Source organism: Lathamus discolor, chromosome 2 (genome assembly GCF_037157495.1).
Source record: "Lathamus discolor isolate bLatDis1 chromosome 2, bLatDis1.hap1, whole genome shotgun sequence".
Taxonomy (NCBI): Eukaryota; Metazoa; Chordata; class Aves; order Psittaciformes; family Psittacidae; genus Lathamus; species Lathamus discolor.
Genome location: NC_088885.1, coordinates 133,737,919 through 133,757,223, shown reverse-complemented (window position 1 = coordinate 133,757,223; position 19,305 = coordinate 133,737,919). Strand labels below are relative to the sequence as shown.

At 36.8% G+C, this 19,305-nt stretch overlaps 1 protein-coding gene across 1 annotated transcript in view; it reads left to right on the top strand.

Annotated features, from left to right (window-relative positions):
* MMP16 (matrix metallopeptidase 16) overlaps positions 1-19,305 on the top strand; it is a 193,736-nt gene that overhangs the window by 83,846 nt on the left and 90,585 nt on the right. Inside the window, exons 2-3 of the mRNA XM_065668539.1 lie at positions 5,670-5,818; positions 15,390-15,512. Of these exons, the coding sequence (XP_065524611.1) occupies positions 5,670-5,818; positions 15,390-15,512 (272 nt within the window). The remainder of the gene's footprint in view (positions 1-5,669; positions 5,819-15,389; positions 15,513-19,305) is intronic.

Genomic DNA, 19,305 nt, shown 5'->3' with positions numbered 1-19,305 from the left:
AACACTGGATCCTTAGCTCTGCAGAGCATTTCATATTTTCTTAGAAGCTATAGAAATTCTAGTAAGATGAAAGGATAGTATATCCAAAAATGTGCTCTATGATTGACTGTTTACATCTACTAGAAGTGTTAGTTTTATTTGTGGAAGTGTTTCCACTGGTCTGGGTCCATGCCAGATTTCTGCAGAGATTTCTATTGGTGAGGAAAATTTCCTTTTCCTTAAGCAACTTGCAAATAAGGTCCCCATTCTGCAGTCAGTTATAAATGTGCATACTGTTACAGGGAAAGATGACGGTACAAATAGTTTCTTTCCAGGGCAAGGATTTGTGTCAAAGTTGTTATACCACTAAGCCAATCCTGGTACAGACACTCAGCAGAAGTAGTGAATGAACAGTGTAACTCCTGCCTTTGGAGCTGGGTAGTATTTGATCCCTGTTCCAAGTGTATTTCAGAGTCTCTCAAGCACAGTGTTACCTGCAGATCCCACATCTGCCACTTACTGATATGTCCCCACCTGCCTGGGATTTTCAAATGGCTCTATCCTGATGCTCCTGACTGCTCCTTTTGCCTTCCACTCCTTCTGCTCTCAAGCTATATTGTTTTTAACATGCACAAGTGTGACAGTAAAGCAAAAAAATTAGAATATTTAAAACTTCAGTTATAAATTAGAGGAAATCAGCCAAACTGTTGTGGTTTTGGGTAGATTTTTGTGGGTTTTGTTTTTTGTTTTTATTTTTGTTTTTGTTTTAAAATTTGCCTTTTATTTTTGCCCCTCCTGGACTCTTGAGTTTGGTACAAGTCATTAATCAGGCAAGTCCTTGGACTGCAATCTTTATTATTACAATAGAGTTATCTCTCATTGGGAACAGGAGTTTCCTTTTTAATATCTCAGTCATCATATACTTCTGTGGGGAAATTCCTTACACTGTCCCCTCTCTCCTGACTTCATATAGCAAGAGACATACAAGATTATGTATTGGTAAATCTGGTTTGAACTATCTGGTACTTGCATAGTATGAATGTTCAGCTTCATATCCATTTTGTAGCTAGAACACAGGAAAAGCAGTAAGCATATCCATACTAGAACAGTGGAGATGATACTGCAACTAATTTTGAGCTATCTAGCTGCAGCAACACTAAACTAAGTGGGGCCTAATTTGTCTTTGGCCCACTGTGAGCTCAATTCTGTTACTTCTAGTACTACATCTAAATATTTACTGTAGTGCAGTCTGCCAGCTAGACATCCCACAGTTTTCTGAATCACTTAGTGCTTGTTACAAATTCTGTAGTCCACAATAAAGATTGATGCCTTTAATGTGTCTAAGACTGTGCCAATAGCGCATGTACATTGCTTTTTAGAGGGGTTGTCACAGTATTTCACAAGAAAACAAGTTGGTCACTTTCTAGTATAGGTCATTGGAGAACTGAAGTTTCCAGTTGGTATTATCACTTTTTCTTTCTGGTACGTTCATAATGACTAAAAAGATCATTGCTTGGTCTGGAGATGATTCCTTCTGTTTAACATCTTTTCCACCCTGCTATATATTTTCCAAGAAGTGGATTTGTTTGTGAGCTTCAAGCCACTCCAGGTGAATGCATTCTGAGCATGCAGGCTCTTTTTTTAGCTGTTAAAGATTAGTTATTTTGAATTACAGCCATAGGCAGCAAACCAATCATAATCATTATGCTATTATATTATCATAAATCTTATTCTAATTCTGTAGACATTTCTGATTGGCTAGGTTAGACTCTTCTGCAGTATATGTTCTTGTTGCATGCTTTATTTTGGAATTACTTTTCTCATTAGGTAGGTATCATAAACCATATATCCAGTCTGTAAATTCAGTTCTGTATCTTCTGTTAAGAAGAAAAAACATCACCAGTGAGGAACTGGTGGCATTAGAAATATGAGGTAGGAAAAACAGTGGAAGACTCTCTATATAATGCTCTGTGTAAACACTTCTGTGTCGCTTTTCTATCTATCTGGCTATCAACTTGTCACTGAAAAGTCAGTATTAACTATACTGGGTCCATAATTAAAACACACCACTAGCCATTAGCCTAAATGGAGAAATGGCATGGTCACATGGATGCTAATTCTGGAGTCAGCTTATTCCTCCATACCATAATAAAATCCTTCAATCTCTCTTCAAAATGACATCAGCACTTGAACTGCTAAATCCTATGATGATCAGTGTAAGTTAGACTCTTAAAAGTATGTTTTTAAAAACATAAATTTCTTGAATTACTCAGACATTTTAAAAAATTTTGCTTAGAGTGTCTTTGATACAAGTGTATTAAAAACAGAAGTCAAAATATTTTGAAATTATGAAATCTCATCATTTTACTCAGTACAGATAGGAATTTTGTTTGCATGATAAAAATCTAAAAAATGGAACAGGAATACATGAATAATAATGATATGCAGCTGCACAAATAACAATTACAGAATTGTTTTGATCCATGCTTTATTAGACTGTTTGATTTACTAAGCTTTCTGGTTCACAGAACATAATTATACTGTATCTTACACTATGTACTGTCATTCAGGAACATTAATAATTTGTTGATAATTTCCATCTTAGAAATCAGTCAGAGCTCTGAAACTCTGATTATCTTAATAATATTCTGGCTTAATCTTTAATGATGATATATGGGTTGTCTTTGTTCTTGATAAGTTTGGTGTCATCGGACTGTGTTTTAAGACCATTTTTTCCTGTAACAGCATGCACATTTATAACTGAGGAATCTGAGGATTGCACAGGAACCAGATTTGTTGTCTCTTAGCTTCTTCTTTGATCCTTTCTCACCAGGACAAAACACTAGTAGAATTACTAAATGCTACTAGTTCTCAATCACCTTGTTTTCAGAAGGTCATCTGACTTTCTGGTACATTGGCTGTGTCTTCTAGTTGATATTTTGAAGGCTGAAGGAAGACCCCGGTGGTCTCCTTCCTTTGTTCAATAGTAGGGAATCACTATCAGGCATAGAATCACAGAATCACAGAATCATTAGTGTTGGAAAGGAGCTCTAGGCATCATCTAGTCCCACCAAGTCATAGAATCATCCTGTATTTAACTTGCATTTGTGTCTTCTTAGAAGGCAAAAGGCTACACAGTATTGTCTCCTGATGTTTCTGAGCAACCTCTCTTTTCCTTGTCTGTGTCTGCAGAGGTATGCTGCTAGATTCCAGTTTGTGCTCTCTACTCCACTTTTCTCATGAGCAGTACTCCCCAAGCTATATTTTCTGTCTGTCTCTTTTAGCTTTTCTTATTCAGGTATCTGAAGGTTCAGCTCCTGGTAAATTTGGTTGCTTGTAACTCCATACCTCTGTCTCCTTCAGTTATGCCACAGTAAGGATGGTTTTCAGTGATGATATGTGGCCTCACAAGCCTACCAAGCAATTTCATGTGCCCCTTTCATGAAGAGAGCTTCATGAAAAGCCCTGCTGTGTGTCTGCATACCAAATTCATGCTGAGAAGGTGGCAAGATAGTGTCATCATTTGAGACAGCCGTGGCATGCTGCTCAGAATAATTTTTCTTCCCTGACTGATCACTTGTTTTAATATCACTGACATAAGAAGATGAATCTCAAAATAACACCATTCTTAAATACACACATTTTTAATATTAATTCAAATGGACTCTACATGCTACATTGAAATCAACTCCTTCTGTGTCAAAATGATTTCTTTCTTCCATGCTCTTGTTTCCACACACCACATTGCTCCTGCCAGCCTTCTAGCTCAATCTGGCCTTTCAAAGCTATCTTCCAATAGTGGAAGGAAAAGCAGACTTCCTGTGCAAAGCAACACATAAACTGAATCATTTGTGTGATCACCCAAATCTAGGAAAAATCTAGCGTTCATAAATTCGCTCTTGAAGCTGAAAAGTGCATGAAGTCAGGAGTATGTAAAGTTCGATGTAGGTACTGAGTGTAGCAATTAATTTATACTGGAAATAACATCTTCCTACCTATTAGACAAAATTTTGTTCTTATTCTGAATGGCTCTTGTATATAGAGATAGTGTGAAGGTGGAAGAGGTTAGGGTGGATCTTAATCCTGTTTGTATTGTATCTCCCTGTTGTGTGGAGCTTACAAACGTCGTTGAGGTTGTGTCTGAACTGCATTATGGGAGGGTAAACCTTTTAAAATTAGAGATATCTGAACTCATAATCTTAAGGTTTCCCCCATCTTTAATGCCAGTTTGATTTTCTTCATTTACACTGAGCCAGTGTTCACCTGTAATGCACATTCAGTATTAGTAAAGTGAGCCATAGCAATGAGTTCACCCATCTTGAGGTTCTTCACGAGGTCTGTAAAAGAGAAGTACACCACCAACATGGTTAACCTCCTGTGGAACTGAATCGGTAGACCTGCAAAATAAACTTAGGGCTGACAACTGCAGACCACACAGTTTGGTGTTAGCCCGTGTATAGACAGTGTGTATAAAAAACTCAGAAGTGTTGTATGAGGCAGACAAAGCCCACAGTACACTATAAGGGGAGAGTGGGTGGACAGCATTCATTAATGTATTGATTTAGAATCCGTGGACTGGGACTGATACGTTTGAAAGAAGTGGCTGAAACTATTTTTATTTTTTTTTAATCTATTTTTTCTTTTTCCATAAAGCAGACATTTTTTGGGTCACAAGTACTTTGTTACTGGGGAAGCTGCAGCCGTGTCTTTGCAATTGGCAATATATGTACCTTTCATTCTAGTGAATAGTTCCAGTCCTTAGATAAAAAGTGAAGACATTTTTAAAGATGTATCAGTGCACTCATTGCCTTAGAAGTCTTACACTGTGTTTTGTATAGGCTAAATTTTGAGACTGTTTAGAAACATTAAGATAACCACAGCTACTCATTTAGAAACATTGCTTCAAGAGGACAGTGTGTTTCAGAGGGTTTTTCCAGGTGTTCTTAAAGATACTGGCTTTAATCCATAAAGCTCTCAGTTATTCGGACATACCTTCTCCCTCTCATTTCTACACAATTAAGAGCATAAACAGTTGGCATTGAATCCATCTTGATTTAAAAATGAACATCCTCTTATCAGGGAGTTTCCTGTAAGTGGGAACAGACTGCTACTTCACTATCTCTTGGTCACCTGCTTTGCCTATAAGTATGTAATTTTGATAGTCTTCTTAGAAAACTGAATGTCTCCCTGCTCCTCTCTTTCATATTCTTTGAGCGATGATAACAATATAGTGTAACCGTGTGAGAACTATTGTGGATTTATTGTTGTAGTTGGTGAATATTATCATGTACCCTGTAGACAGTCAATTAGATGTGGCATATATTGTAGATTTTATATTTTGTCTGCTTAAAATTTTCTTGAAGTGCCTAGAGCCATGGTTAGGTGCTTTAGTTGTAACTTCAAATAAATAAGTACACTAAATAAATAGTTGAATCAGGCAGTTTCAGATAATAAAGAGAGCTGGCTTCTGGATAGAAAACATTGTAAGTCTTAAAACAGCAGCATCTTTAGTAAAGGAGGTTAAATAAAAGCCTCAAAGAATTTATTCTCTCAAAAAAAATCTAAATCCCAGAGTAATAGGATTTATGCTTGGTTACTTAGAAGCTTCATTATATATGGTACAAAATTACTAGGGAGCATTTTATTTACCTTTAATTTCTATTTAATAGCCACTGCACTTGTCATTGCAGGTATGGTTACAAAAGTATGGCTACCTTCCACCAACTGACCCCCGAATGTCGGTGTTGCGCTCTGCAGAAACCATGCAATCAGCTATAGCTGCCATGCAGCAGTTCTATGGCATTAATATGACAGGAAAAGTGGACAGGAACACAATTGAGTAAGTAACCAGTACTGAACTGATCTTGACTTTTCTGTTTCAAGCAGGGTAAAATAGAACTGGAACAATGTTACAACAAATGGAGCAGGGTGATCGGGATATTCATACAGCCTTGCAGCTTCAGATGGGGAGTTAAAATGTTTCTCTTTCTCCTTTTTTTTCTTTTTTTTTTTTAACATCCTCTGTATTTCATGGCAGCAAGTTAGAAACCTGCCTAAATGCTGTCTGCCTTTGAGCCAATGATTTGTAAAGAAAATATTTCAGGGCTACCTGAAGAAAGGGCCATAACTTTATGAATGTGGAAGTGGAGAAACTGATTCAAAATTGACAAGAATTCATGGTATGTCTTTTCTTACTGGAAAATCTCTAGTGTAAATTTCCTTATCCTCATTGAAAAAAAATTTAGCACACTCCATTAGCCTATTCATTTGATAGTTTTCTGTGAGAAAAGACCAGATGTGGTCATTTTAGCATGCAGTAAAATTGGAGTAATTTTGCATGCCCTTTGCAATTCTGAATTTTGTAAAGCCAGCAGTATCTTATTGTCAGACTGAACACAGAGAAACTGTGAAACAAAGCTATTAAAAGGCACTTCCAAACAACTCTACACTATGCCAAATTTTACAAATGTGATGGGAAAATAATAATAAGTGTTAGTGCACAAGTAAGAAAATGCATCTGGGATTAAAACAACAGGGGAAGTGTTTATACCCCTGTACTTGACACTGGTGAGGCTGCACCTTGAATACAATGTTCAGTTTGGGGCCCCTCACTATGGGAGAGATTTTTTGTTGCTGGAGAGGATCTAGAGAAGGGTAATGAAGCTGGTGAAGGGTCTGGAGCGTAAGTCTGATGATGAACTGTTGAGGGAACTGGGGTTGTTCAGTCTGGAGAAGAGAAGGCTCAGGGGAGACCTTATCGCTCTCTACAAATACCTGAAAGGAGGTTGTAGTAAGTGGGTGTTGGTCTCTTCTCCCAAGGAGCAAGTGATAGGACAAGAGGAAATGGCCTCAAGCTGTGCCAGGGGAGGTTTAGACTGGATATGAGGAAAAAAAATTGTTCTCTGAAAGAGTTTTCAAGAACTGGAACAGCCTGCCCAGGGAAGTGGAGGTATGTAAAAGACGTGGAACATAAGGATGTAGATGTAGCACTCAGGGACATGGTTTAGTGGTGGACTTGGCAGTGCTAAGTTAACAGTTGGACTCGATCTTAAATGCCTTTTCCAACCTAAACAATACTATGATTCTAAGATTTTAAGTGTTTGCTGGATGCATTCCAAGTAAAATGGAATAAAGGTTATCTTATGATTTTAGAAAAATTTACTTTGTTTGAAAAGTAAGCAATTATAAAATAGTAACAAAATAGTACTGTCACTAGATACTCAACATTTACTTCATTGAAATATGTTTCTACTACTTCTCTAAAATGCTTTTTAGCATGTGTGTGGGGAAAATCCTCTGTCATTTTCCATTTACCAGCCCTAACCCAATGTGTCATCTTTCGTTATTCTTTTGTGGTAAAGTAGATGGCATGAATGATTTTTCTATCATTTAGAGTTTAGGGAAGAGACTACCCAAAATGCTGGCAGGATTGGAAAAATCATTTTATTTCACTGGCACATGCATTATTGCATTGAAAAGCAATAAAGCAAAGCAGATTTTAGGGCTGCCCTGAGGGAAGGTCAGTTGATTGCACATCCCTCAGTTTAGGAATTTAAAGGGCCTTAGAATGTGCAGTGCAGTATCAGTAAACGCCTTGTGAGAGAGCCATGCTCAGAAGTATGTTTAGGATTCAATCTGCAGGGTGGGGAGTCTGGGCTCTTTATAAAGCTTCAGCAATTGATCCTTGAGGGTAGAGTACTCTACCTGTCACTAGTAGCCTTTTAAAGACTCATTAGTGGCAGCTTTGTAAGAGTCAGTCTATTTCACTAAAAGGAAAATAGTTTGTTCCTAGTACCTAAAGAAAACCTAAAGAAAAGAAGAGGCCATCTCTTTGTTTAGAAAAAAAACATCTGTTTGTTTAGATTATTAGCTAGTGAGTTGAAAAAAATGAAACAAAACTTCAATTGCAAAAGGAAGAGGTTTATGTTTGTTAAACTGGGCTTGTTGGCCAGCATGTCATCAAAGTTGTCTCATTTATTCTGCTATGTAAGAGACAAAGGAATCCATCTATGCAGCAGTCCAAAACATCAATTTTACAATCGGGTGGATATTAAGTCTTACAAACCTTTTGATACATTATTTTCTTTTACACACAAAGGCATATTAGCAATATGGCAATTCTTAGGTACATATAACTCATGCGGGATGAATTATGCATTTAGTTACACATTTGGAACTATGTAAAGTTGAATCAAGTTGGGAACAGAACTGATTCTTAACGACTTGTCACATTTACATTCATGTTAAGAAAAAATCTCATTAAACTAAACTGTGGCCTCAAGTTACCCTCAGTTAACACTAGTGAATATTGTTAGGATGTATGACTGTATAACAAAGGGTAATTATTATTTATTTTTAGTTAATTTATGGCAGTATTTTGTAAATGTTTGAAATAATTTTCCCTTTCATCCCCACAGAAAGTATACATACTCTCTTTTGGCCAGAAATATGTGATAATTTACCATTGTTTTCTCTGTGATTAATATGTTATAATCACTTACAATGCTGGGATTACAAAATAAAAAGTACAGCAGGAACCTCATAAAAACAATATGTTATCATCTTGTACGTGAGGATTTACCTGCTTCTCAAGCATGTTTTGAGGAGAGATTATGGTGTGCCTCTTTGTCTTCAGAAGGACAAACAATTAAATGAAGTTATAGTAAGAACTTGATAGGGACCAACATTAGCAGTATTAACAAAAAGATAACGTCCTGCAGCATCACGATCAAAGGTCTCCTGGGGGGATTTTATTGCTCTGGAAAAAAAAGGTAATCCTCAATGTATATTTTGGCATGCATAAGTATGAACAGCATTCATCTTCACCTTACTCCTCATCATTCACTTTTTTTTTTTGGCTATAGTTTTTTGGTTGTGTCTCAAGTGGCTTGAAAAGCATGATGCTTACTTATTGCTGGGGATAGGGAAGAATGGTAGAAAGAGATTTCAATATAGTGGTGTTAAAATATGAGGAATGTTCTGAATACAAGTCTAATGACAATGGCAAACCCAATGAAACTCCTGACATTTGCATGGGGTATCACAGTATTTTCTGTGATTCATTTATATATTACCAAACGCAGTCAATGATTCATTAAAAAACAGACTGATGAAAATGGACCCACTGTTGGTATCCTGGTCTTTCACATCCATAAACCAAACATGCTGAGTAGGAAGACTAGATTAAATTAGTTATCTAATTAGTTGTCTTTTATTTAAACTGCTGTACATGTTAATTTCCAAAATATGTTTTGCAGTTTAAAGAGGTATATTACAAACTTCTTGGTATACAGATGGAATGGTTGTGTATAGGATGATGACGAAAGCTGTGCAATAGTAACAAAGCATTTGTTTTATTTTAATGTCATCCTTTATAAATAAATGGCAAATGTGCTTATATTAATGCTCAGATGAGCTTCTGAGTTTACATCAAGGTTCATAAGGAAGACGTAATCATATTTATGTGGGATCTCTGTTGTTTATATATTAATTATCAGTCACAGAGTAACCATGAATGATAAATTTTGAGCTGTTGAAACTGACTCAGTGGTCTATTGTATTCGTAAATGTTTTTGTTCAAAAGCTATACATAATGTCTTGTATGCTCAGCAAACATTCAATGAGGATGAATGTCTTGTGGACAAGTCATCATCATCAGCAAGGCTAAAAGATAGCATTTTACATCAGTTTTTGACTCTCCTGACCAGAAGTTTAAGGGTACCATTCAATTCAGTAGTTTTCTTAAAGAAATGTTTATATTTTTTTCCATCCACTAAATCGTCAAGTTAGACTCCTTTTTTAGTTTTTGTTTTTTTGCTGTTTTTCTTTTTTTAACTATAACTCTTCAAAAAAAAAAAAAAAGAACCTACCAACAATAAAAACATTATACAGACGAATCAGCAGTTTTGATCAAGGGCAAACAAGAGGAACCATTTAACCAAAGACAGGGTCTTTGAGTGTTTTGATTCCGTGTTACAGCAAAACTTTTTCCTGAACGCTTAAGAAAGTGAGGAGACAGCCAGAGGTTCTTCTCTCTGAGAAGTTCAGTTTTAGCTCTTGCTCTACTAGAAGAACGGTTTTGCTGTCTATTTTTATTTTAATCTTCTCAGATTTTCTTTGAGTCTAAATTGTTTTAATTCTCTTGACATATATAGCTCCTCAAGATTCACACTAATGGAGCTAAGAGCGGAACTTGATGTGACGTACTCTACAGATAGATTACATTAGTCACATTTAAGCCCCCTTAATGAGTACTGATAAAATATTAATTTCGAGGGGCTGATGCATAAAAGATTTCTACAAGTTCAGAAACAAACAGATGCAAGACAGGCAAATTCATTACCCATATTCACCCTTTTAAAAATGAAAACCAAGTATTAAAAAAAAAAGATTGAGTTTGAGCAAGCAATCAAGAACATGGAAGACTTTGATCATGTTGTTAAAAGCAGCTATATTTGGAAGAAAATGGGTATTAGTGTTTTATTTGTCAATTCCCCCACAGATGGAAGACCGTATTACACACTAAATATAACCAAATATCATGAGCATTAATTATTACCATGGACAGAAGTCTTCAAGTCATTTTGAGAACAACTTCACTTAAAAAAAAACCAACAAAACAACAAATTAAAAAAAGAAGAAAATGTATGTGCCAGAAGTTGTTAACATTTTGCTTGATTTCTGTGCTGGAAAATACTGAACTTGGTACTAAGCATGTAATAATTTCTCTAAAATTCTCACTGCTAAACTTAGCTCAGCTAAGATCTAAGTGATAGATCTAGTGGTAGTCCAGCTCTTCAGCTGCAAATTGCATTTTCCCTTAAATTTTACATGAAGGTAATTTCCTGAAAGCTAGTGAACAACCTGTACAAGGGCTTCTGTTTGATTTACGTTGGGATTTACACTGTGTGTGAACCACAGTCCCAGTCTTCATGTAAGAACAGTAAGAACATTAGTGGGCCAGACAGCACAACAACATGGAACATCCCTTGCCCATCCAAACAAATCAGGAATCAAGCATAATGTTCTTGATAGGTACATAGCACTTCAAAATCAATGCAGGAACAAATAGTGACTGCTTGAATTTCATAACATTACTTTGGGCTGTGTTTTGTTTTGCTAAATATGGACTGTCAGTAGTTCTAGTAAGTTAACACAATGTTGTATTTTGAATCCATGCTACCTACTGTTCTTGACTTTTTGTATTAAATCCTAAGTCTCAACCATTCTATGCTAACATTATTTTCTGTAAGATTATTGAACCTTTGACATAACTGGAGAGGTTATTTCAATGACAGCTTTGAAGACTAACTTTCAAATTCACAACTTGGAATATTGATATTTGCCTGCACCTCGTTGGCCAGTGAGCAAACCTTCTTACTAAAATAGGTCTCCCATCAGTTAAGCTAAATAAGTTAAACTTTTCTTTATGGGAGGAGGCAGTTCAATTGATTTGAAGTCATTGTCCTTGGAACAATACAACTATAAGTGATACATTATATATACAAGACCTTGACATTTGTAATGAATGGTGTCCCTCAGGGATCGGTGTTGGGACCGGTCTTGTTTAACATCTTCATCACTGACACGGACAGTGGGATTGAGTGCGCCCTCAGCAGGTTTGCCAATGACACCAAGCTGCGTTGTCCGGTTGATATGCTGGAGGGAAGGGATGCCGTCCAGAGGGACCTCAACATGCTTGTGAGGTGGGCTGATGCCAACCTCATGAAGTTCAACCATGACAAGTGCAAGGTCCTACACCTGGGTTGGAGCAATCCCAGGCACAGCTACAGGCTGGCCAGAGAAAAGATTCAGAGCAGCCCTGCGGAGAAAGACTTGGGGGTGCTGGTCAATGAGAAAATGAACATCAGCCGGCTTCAGTGTGAGCTCGCAGCCCAGAAGGCCAACCGTATCCTGGGCTGTATCAAAAGGAGCATGACCAGCGGTTCGAAGGAGGTGATCCTGCCCCTCTACTCTGCTCTTGTGAGACCTCACCTGGAGTATTGTGTGCAGTTCTGGTGTCCTCAACATACAAAAGACATGGAACTGTTGGAACAAGTCCAGAGGAGGGCCACGAGGATGATCAGAGGACTGGAGCGCCTCCCGTATGAAGACAGGCTGAGAAAGTTGAGGCTGTTCAGCCTGGAGAAGAGAAGGCTGAGTGGAGACCTCATAGCAGCCTTCCAGTACCTGAAGGGGGCCGATATTGATGCTGGGGAGGGACTCTTCATCAGGGACTGTAGTGACAGGACAAGGGGTAATGGGTTAAAACTTAAACAGGGGAACTTTAGATTGGATACAAGGAGGAAGTTCTTTCCTGTTAGGGTGGTGAGGCACTGGAACAGGTTGCCCAGGGAGGTTGTGAATGCTCCATCCCTGGCAGTGTTCAAGGCCAGGTTGGACGAGGCCTTGGGTGACATAGTTTAGTGTGAGGTGTCCCTGTCCATGGCAGGGGGTTTGGAACTAGATGATCTTGAGGTGCTTTCCAACCCTAACTATTCTATTATTCTATGATTTTTGTACAGTGTTTCCAGCAAAATATAATAGTTTGTTTTTCTTTTGCTTTATTCCTTGTGTCTTTCTTTTGATTTAGTGATGTCACTTTAAGGTGAGAACAGTGATCTTTTGTTACATTTATGTCTTCTTCAATGTGTGTGTGCAGTTTCAATAGCATAATTTAAATATACCATATCATTAAAATGCATGGTAACTGCATGCTGATCTAACATGCACTGCAAAAAATATTACTGACAACGTGTCTAAAAGTTTTCTGAGGTCCGAACCAATTCTGTTCTCATTTGCTGAAGTGTATATATGCTATCATTTTACTAAGAAAAGAGCTGCCGTTTGGTCTATAACTAAAATCTGCTTCTTTCATTCAGTTTCTTTTCTTATTAGAGCAAATTAAACTTTTCAATAATATTTCATCCCAGAAGTTGCTAACATCCTCTTTGTTGAATTGACTCTTCTAAAAAAAACAGAGGAACCTGTAGCAAAGTTGTAGGGTGTTTCAGCAAATACTGGTGGGGTAAAGTTCTATAGATTGTGCAGTACTGTCTTTGCAAACACAAGGGAAACAAGATTGTCTTCCATGAAGATACAAATGATAGCCAGCTCTGTTATGTGCCACACATGCTTTGTAATTATTCTGACCAGAAATTACAGAAATAGTTACTTATTTCTTACTTGAAACAGGAGACTGAACTCCAGGTCTTCAGTTTTAGGCAGTCAAATTTGTAAATTTTGGCTTCCGCACTTTTAACTAGATGGATGTGTCACCCATGAAAGTTTTTACAGACACCTCCATCAGTCTTTATCAGTGCAAATGGGGTGTACTGCCATCTTGGTACTATCACTAAAATTTTGTGGTTTCCCACAAGCTGGTGAGCTTAACTCCTACTTATACACTTAAGCAATACTTTGCTACAGCAAACATCCATGACTGCAGCATATATGAAGTGGTGTAAGTCTGGCTGTACTGTTAAACCTCTTAACACTGATTTATTAGTGTGGCTGATTTCCTGTGGATTATCCCATCTCTGAAAATTTATTCAGTATGCAATATAGTTTGTCTTGTATTAGTAGGTGTAAAACTTACAATGCACATCTAATTCTTTGAGTACAGAACTGAAAAATCAATTATTTCATTTTACAAGGGCATGTAAGGATAGGACAAGGGGTAATGGCTTTAAACTGAAATAAGGTAGATTCAGATTAGATATTAGTAAAGAATTCTTCACTCTGAGGGTGGCAAGACATTGAAATATGTTGCCCAGAGAAGCTGTGGCTGCCCCATCCCTGGCAGTGTTCAAGGCCAGGTTGGACAGGGCTTTGAGCCACCTTGTCTAGTGGAAGGTGTTCCTGCCAATGACAGGGAGGTTGGACCTAGATGAGCTTTAAGATCCCTTCCAGCCCAAACCATTCTATAATTCTATAATTCCTTGTATTGTGTAGTTTTTTATACACACACACACTCTTCCTTTGTACTGTAAATACTCTATTTTTTTTTCATTTGGACAAAACAAGATGGTTTTCTTCATTTTGCATATATTGAACTAAGAATACCAGGAAAAAAAATGAAATATAGTTGGCTGGTTGAATGTGTTTTTGAGTTTTTGCTACCTGCACATGTTTTCAAAGGAGTCTACATTCTGAGTTGACATTCCAAATAACTTTTCTGTCATCCAGTCATACGCACATACAGCTGCTGTGAGTATATTTATGAAACAAGGCTTAAATGCCATCTTAATGGTCAAAAATTCATTCATGCAAGCCTGAATATAGGGTATGACTACTTTTGTGGTAAATACCATTGGAAAAATATAGCTTTTACATCAGTAATTATTTGGCATGATGGAAATAATGTCAAATGAACTGGAAAAGTAAAAGAGGAGATTTGTCTTATGCAGTCAATGTCTTTAATCTTACTGTCTTCCTGATGGTAATTTCTTCTGCAGCTATTCAGCTCATATAAAATAACTTCAGCTGAGTTTTGTTCAGTTTTACTCAAACTAAATAATCCTTACTGTACAAGTGAGAAACAGTTCAATGATACTGCTGTTGAACTTATGCTTTTGAATTCTATATCATCCTAATTTTGACATGTGGAATGCTGTCAAGTTTAAAGTTTTTGAAATATTGGGAAAAATTTTAAATATTGAATGTCACTGTGAGAATCAGGCAGTTCTATGGAAAGCCTGGTGCTGCTGCAGTGGTCATTTTTGTTGTTTGCAATTTAAAGCTTTTTTCAGCCTGATTTTGTTTTAAATATACCTAAGCAGAATTGTTGAGTTAAATATCCCCACTAACTGCTTACAGCTGCAATTAGATACTACTCGTGTGAAAAGTGTAAAAGAAGAACTTAATAGTATCACAGAAGTAGTAGTTTCAGTATCTTGAATTAAAAAAATGAAATTCTGGCAGCTGACTGGGCTGTCTGATTAAAAGAATTCAAAACTTATTTAAATATACTGACAAAAAAGAAAGATTAGAGAACACAGAAATTATTTTAGGAACTAGTGCTTTGACTAATCTTTGTATATATGCTTTATCTTCACCTTCAGGAAGCAAGCTAGTAATATAGATTAAAATTGCCTTGAATGAATCAGTATAAATTATTGCTGTGAAATACTCATCCAGTTGTGAAGTCTTTGTTCAGAAGTTATAGCAAAAGAAAAGTAGGAAAAATAGCAGCAAAGAAATTGCTTTCTGAAGGTCATGTGATACAGGGAAGTTCTATGAACTATACATCTGATAACAAGATAACCGTTCCTTTTGTTAGTCATTGTAGCATGTAGACACAAAATTGATAAAATTGTAACTTAAAAAATTACAGACTTTTTATTAATTAGATTCAGTGGTTATGATTTGTCTTTCATGTTGCTTTAACTATGTGGTTCTGTTTCTTGTAGCTGGATGAAGAAGCCTCGATGTGGTGTGCCCGACCAAACAAGAGGTAGCTCCAAATTTAACATTCGTCGGAAACGCTATGCGTTAACAGGGCAGAAGTGGCAACACAAACATATCACTTACAGGTACCAAATATATTCATATAAATATATAAATGCCACTAGTAGTGCTGATTTTTTAATTTAAAGTATATACTAATTTCTGAAATACTTTTCAGTATTTTGAGGAGTTTGTGATTAAAATGTGACATAAAATGCTGATTCGGATGCCTCTCGGATAAGTATGTATGTGCTGCACAAGAACCAAATTATTTTTGTGCATTAAAGTTGCATGCATTTAGTAACTGGTAATTTCTCTGAAGCTTTCAATATTGATTTAACACCCAATATTACCTTACAAACCTCTTGAAAACTTCTCAGGGCGTGTTGCTCTGAAACTAGGACCACTGTAATTAAACTCAGATCTCTAATTTCAGTATGTAAAACAAGTTACTGAAAGGATTTGGCCTCTGCAAAATATAGGTGTGTACAGGTCTCTTCTAAGTACAAATGAATTTGATTATAATTTGGTGAGTCAGTGACCCAACCATTTCCTGCTGACATGATGATGGGCATAGGGGTATGTCCCGAGTGTACTTCAGTGTAACTCTTGAGTCTGGTATGTAGTTAGCACAGTATGTTGCCTACTGTCAAAACTGATCTTGCAAAGTAGATGCAATCTGTATACTTGCTAGAGGTCTGATGCACAAAGGAAGTGTCATATACATTATATAAAATCCATAATTTGTCCATAATTTCAAGGATTCCAATACAGCCTGTTTGAAACTTTGCGCAGCCTTTTTGGGATTCCTGTATTATCTAACAAGGGAAAGTTCTGAGGGATAATATAGTTTTCAAATTCATTAACTGGTGCTATTATTCATAAACTATATACCTATTGAATTTTAAGTTCATAAGCTCTAATAGTCATATAGACTGTTCTTCATACCACAATGAAGAGATAATTTTATTAGTAATCTATGTCCATACTATCTATGGCTTAAGTCTGAATTAGAGAATTCTAAGACATTACACACTGATATAACTTCAATTTATATAGAACTGAGTGCCTTCAAATTAGTATGTTTAGCTCATATTGGCTGGAGTCCTTTATTGTTAGTGTAAATGTAATGCATAGTTACTTAGAATAAGAATGTCCACCTACAGCACTTAACATTTATCTGCATTTTAAAATTTAAATGTAGTGTGTGTGTGTGTGTGTGTGTGCAAAATGTGGCAAGGCATACATGGTCACCTACAAATGTGTGATTTTTCTGTCACTCTGATTTGTGCAGTGCCTTGTTTTGTATTCCATTATAGGATTCTTTTACAAGTGTCTAAATCCCACCCCTTGTATATATTCTGTACTGTCACACAAGGCATTAATCATAATAACAAATAAGGGTGCCCAGTATTAAGCTATCAAGTAATCTTTCTCACTTTGAAGAATTGTCCTGGGTTCAGCAGTAGCAGCCATTTTTCTCCTTCTTAGGAGCTAGTACAGTGCTGTGTTTTGATCTTTTGGCCTGGGAACAGTGCTGATAACACCGATGTTTTCAGTTGCTGCTCGAATGTTTGGTCTGGCCAAGGACTTTCTGAGCCTCATGCTCTGCCAGGGAGGAGGGGAGGCTGGGAGGAAGCAGAGACAGGACACCTGACCCAAACTGACCAAAGAGGTATTCCATACCACAGCACGTCATGCCCAGGAGGTAACCGAGAGTTACCTGGAAGGGCTGGGAGGACTGCAGGGTTGGACGAGGTATCGGTCGGTGCTCGGCTGGGGGGAGTGGGGCGAGTTATCTGTTGGCTGGTACTGAGGTGTTGTATTCTCTTCCCTTGTTATTTCCTTTAGCATTATTATTATTGGTGGTAGCAGTAGTGGTTTGTGTTATACCTTAGTTACTGGGCTGTTCTTACCTCAACCCGTGGGAGTTGCATTCTTTTCAATTCTCCTCTCTGTCCCTCCAGTAGCAGGGGGAGGGCAAGAAGGGGGGGAAGTGAGTGAATGAGGTTTGTGGTTGGGTTTAAACCACTACAAGAATTTATAGCAATTCTTTACCTCCTGCCTTCTATCTTGTAAAATGTCTACTCTCTCACTTTGACAAGTCCTCCAGTCAACCAGATCTTTGAAGTTAATAAACCTGTAATATTTTTTGAAGTGAATTGCAATCCAAAAAGTATTTAAAGTAGAAAACACAAATGTTATTAGATTAACAAATAAAATATTAATCTTTCTGAATTAAAAAAACAAACACAAAAACAAAGCAAATAAGGACAACAGTAACAAAAAAAAATCTTTACACACTTCTTGTTACCTGCTTTGTTCTTCCCAGCAATTCCCTGCTTACAGGCTTAATACCACTTAACTGAATGATTATTAAGTTGCTTTATTCCCTAAAATTTTGATCATATCTCTAGTATCAGTTTTCTGCTTACATTTTCTCATTGTGACTCTCAGTCTCTTTATAATCTGCAGGTTTCCAGCTTCATTCTGTGTCTTCCTGTCCAGAAGTTTGTAGTCTGAAGTGTGTCCACTAAGCAAGATTAGTAATTCCTCCAAAGAAAAAAATGATTTCTCACTCATTTCAATGTCTGCTGCTTCTTCCACTTTTCTGGAACCAAAAGCACAGCCAAAACCCCCACAAAACCACCCCCAAATCTAAGCCATATCCCCTGCCCTAACAGAAACACAGAATAAGCAATAAAAAGAATGCCATCCATCTTTCATGCGTTATCATGGGACTTCACTCACCACCTTTTCTGAACAGGAAGGGCAAAAAAATGTGTTATGTGGACATATCCATTATGTTGAAAAGAAACCAACACATGAGCAGAAATTGGACCTTAACAGCACTTAATGGGCTTTCCTAAAATATTTGGGTTTGGGTTTTTTTGGGTTTTTTTGTTTGGTTGGGTTTTTTTTATTTGTTTTTATTTTTTGGTTGGTTTTTTTTTTGTTTATTTTTATTTTTGCATGTGTGTTTTTGGTTTGGTTTTGTTTTGTTTTGCCAAGAATTTTGATTGTATTAAATGCAATGCAAGCTTTTCAAATTTGCTTCTTTGTTGCTTACTTCAAGAAAATATTTAATGCAATACTGTAAATGTATAAACTCTTTTTTGGACTCTGTGAAATCTGCAGATGTGGAGCACTTCTTTGTATGCACCACTGTCAAGTAGGGGCAGTTCCTGTGCTGAGGGGAGTCCACTGAAAGAGACCAAAATCTACATTTACTATTAACCATTTACTATCTGAATGGCTACTTAGTCTTGGAGTATATCCTCACATACTCTATTTAAATGAAATAATTATAATTTCAGGCAAAGCACCAAGACATTTTTAATGGAAAAATATAATTGAGATCACATATAAATGCATTTTAAACTGTGCCTACTTGTGTTTTTACTCTAGCCTTTTTTTATCCACCACTTATTTTTTCCCCAAAGTGCTCCTGACACCTACTACATTTAAATTAGTTAACGTTGTTCAGAATATATTTCCTCTTAGCATGTCACATATAATGTTTTTTCTACATTTTCATATTTTTAGTTTTTCAAGCTGAAATAGCTTCCCAGAGTTTCAAGATGGAGCTCCAAAGTGTCTTACTATTTTAATTCACAGTAATTATGTCCTTTCTGGCCATATACTACATTTTGGGCTTATGTGATAATTACCTTTATAAAACTGCATTTGTGTGCAGACAGCATCAAAATTCAGAGTTCTAGTTTTGGAACATCATCATGGCATGGGCATTGTGCTTCATTGATTATACTTTCCCTCAAGGAATGCAGCCTTCTGCTTATTTGAACTGGTGAATAGGGTGTTGGTTAGAATGTCTGTTTCTAATGAAGTTACACAGCAATATCACTTACTGTGTCTTCT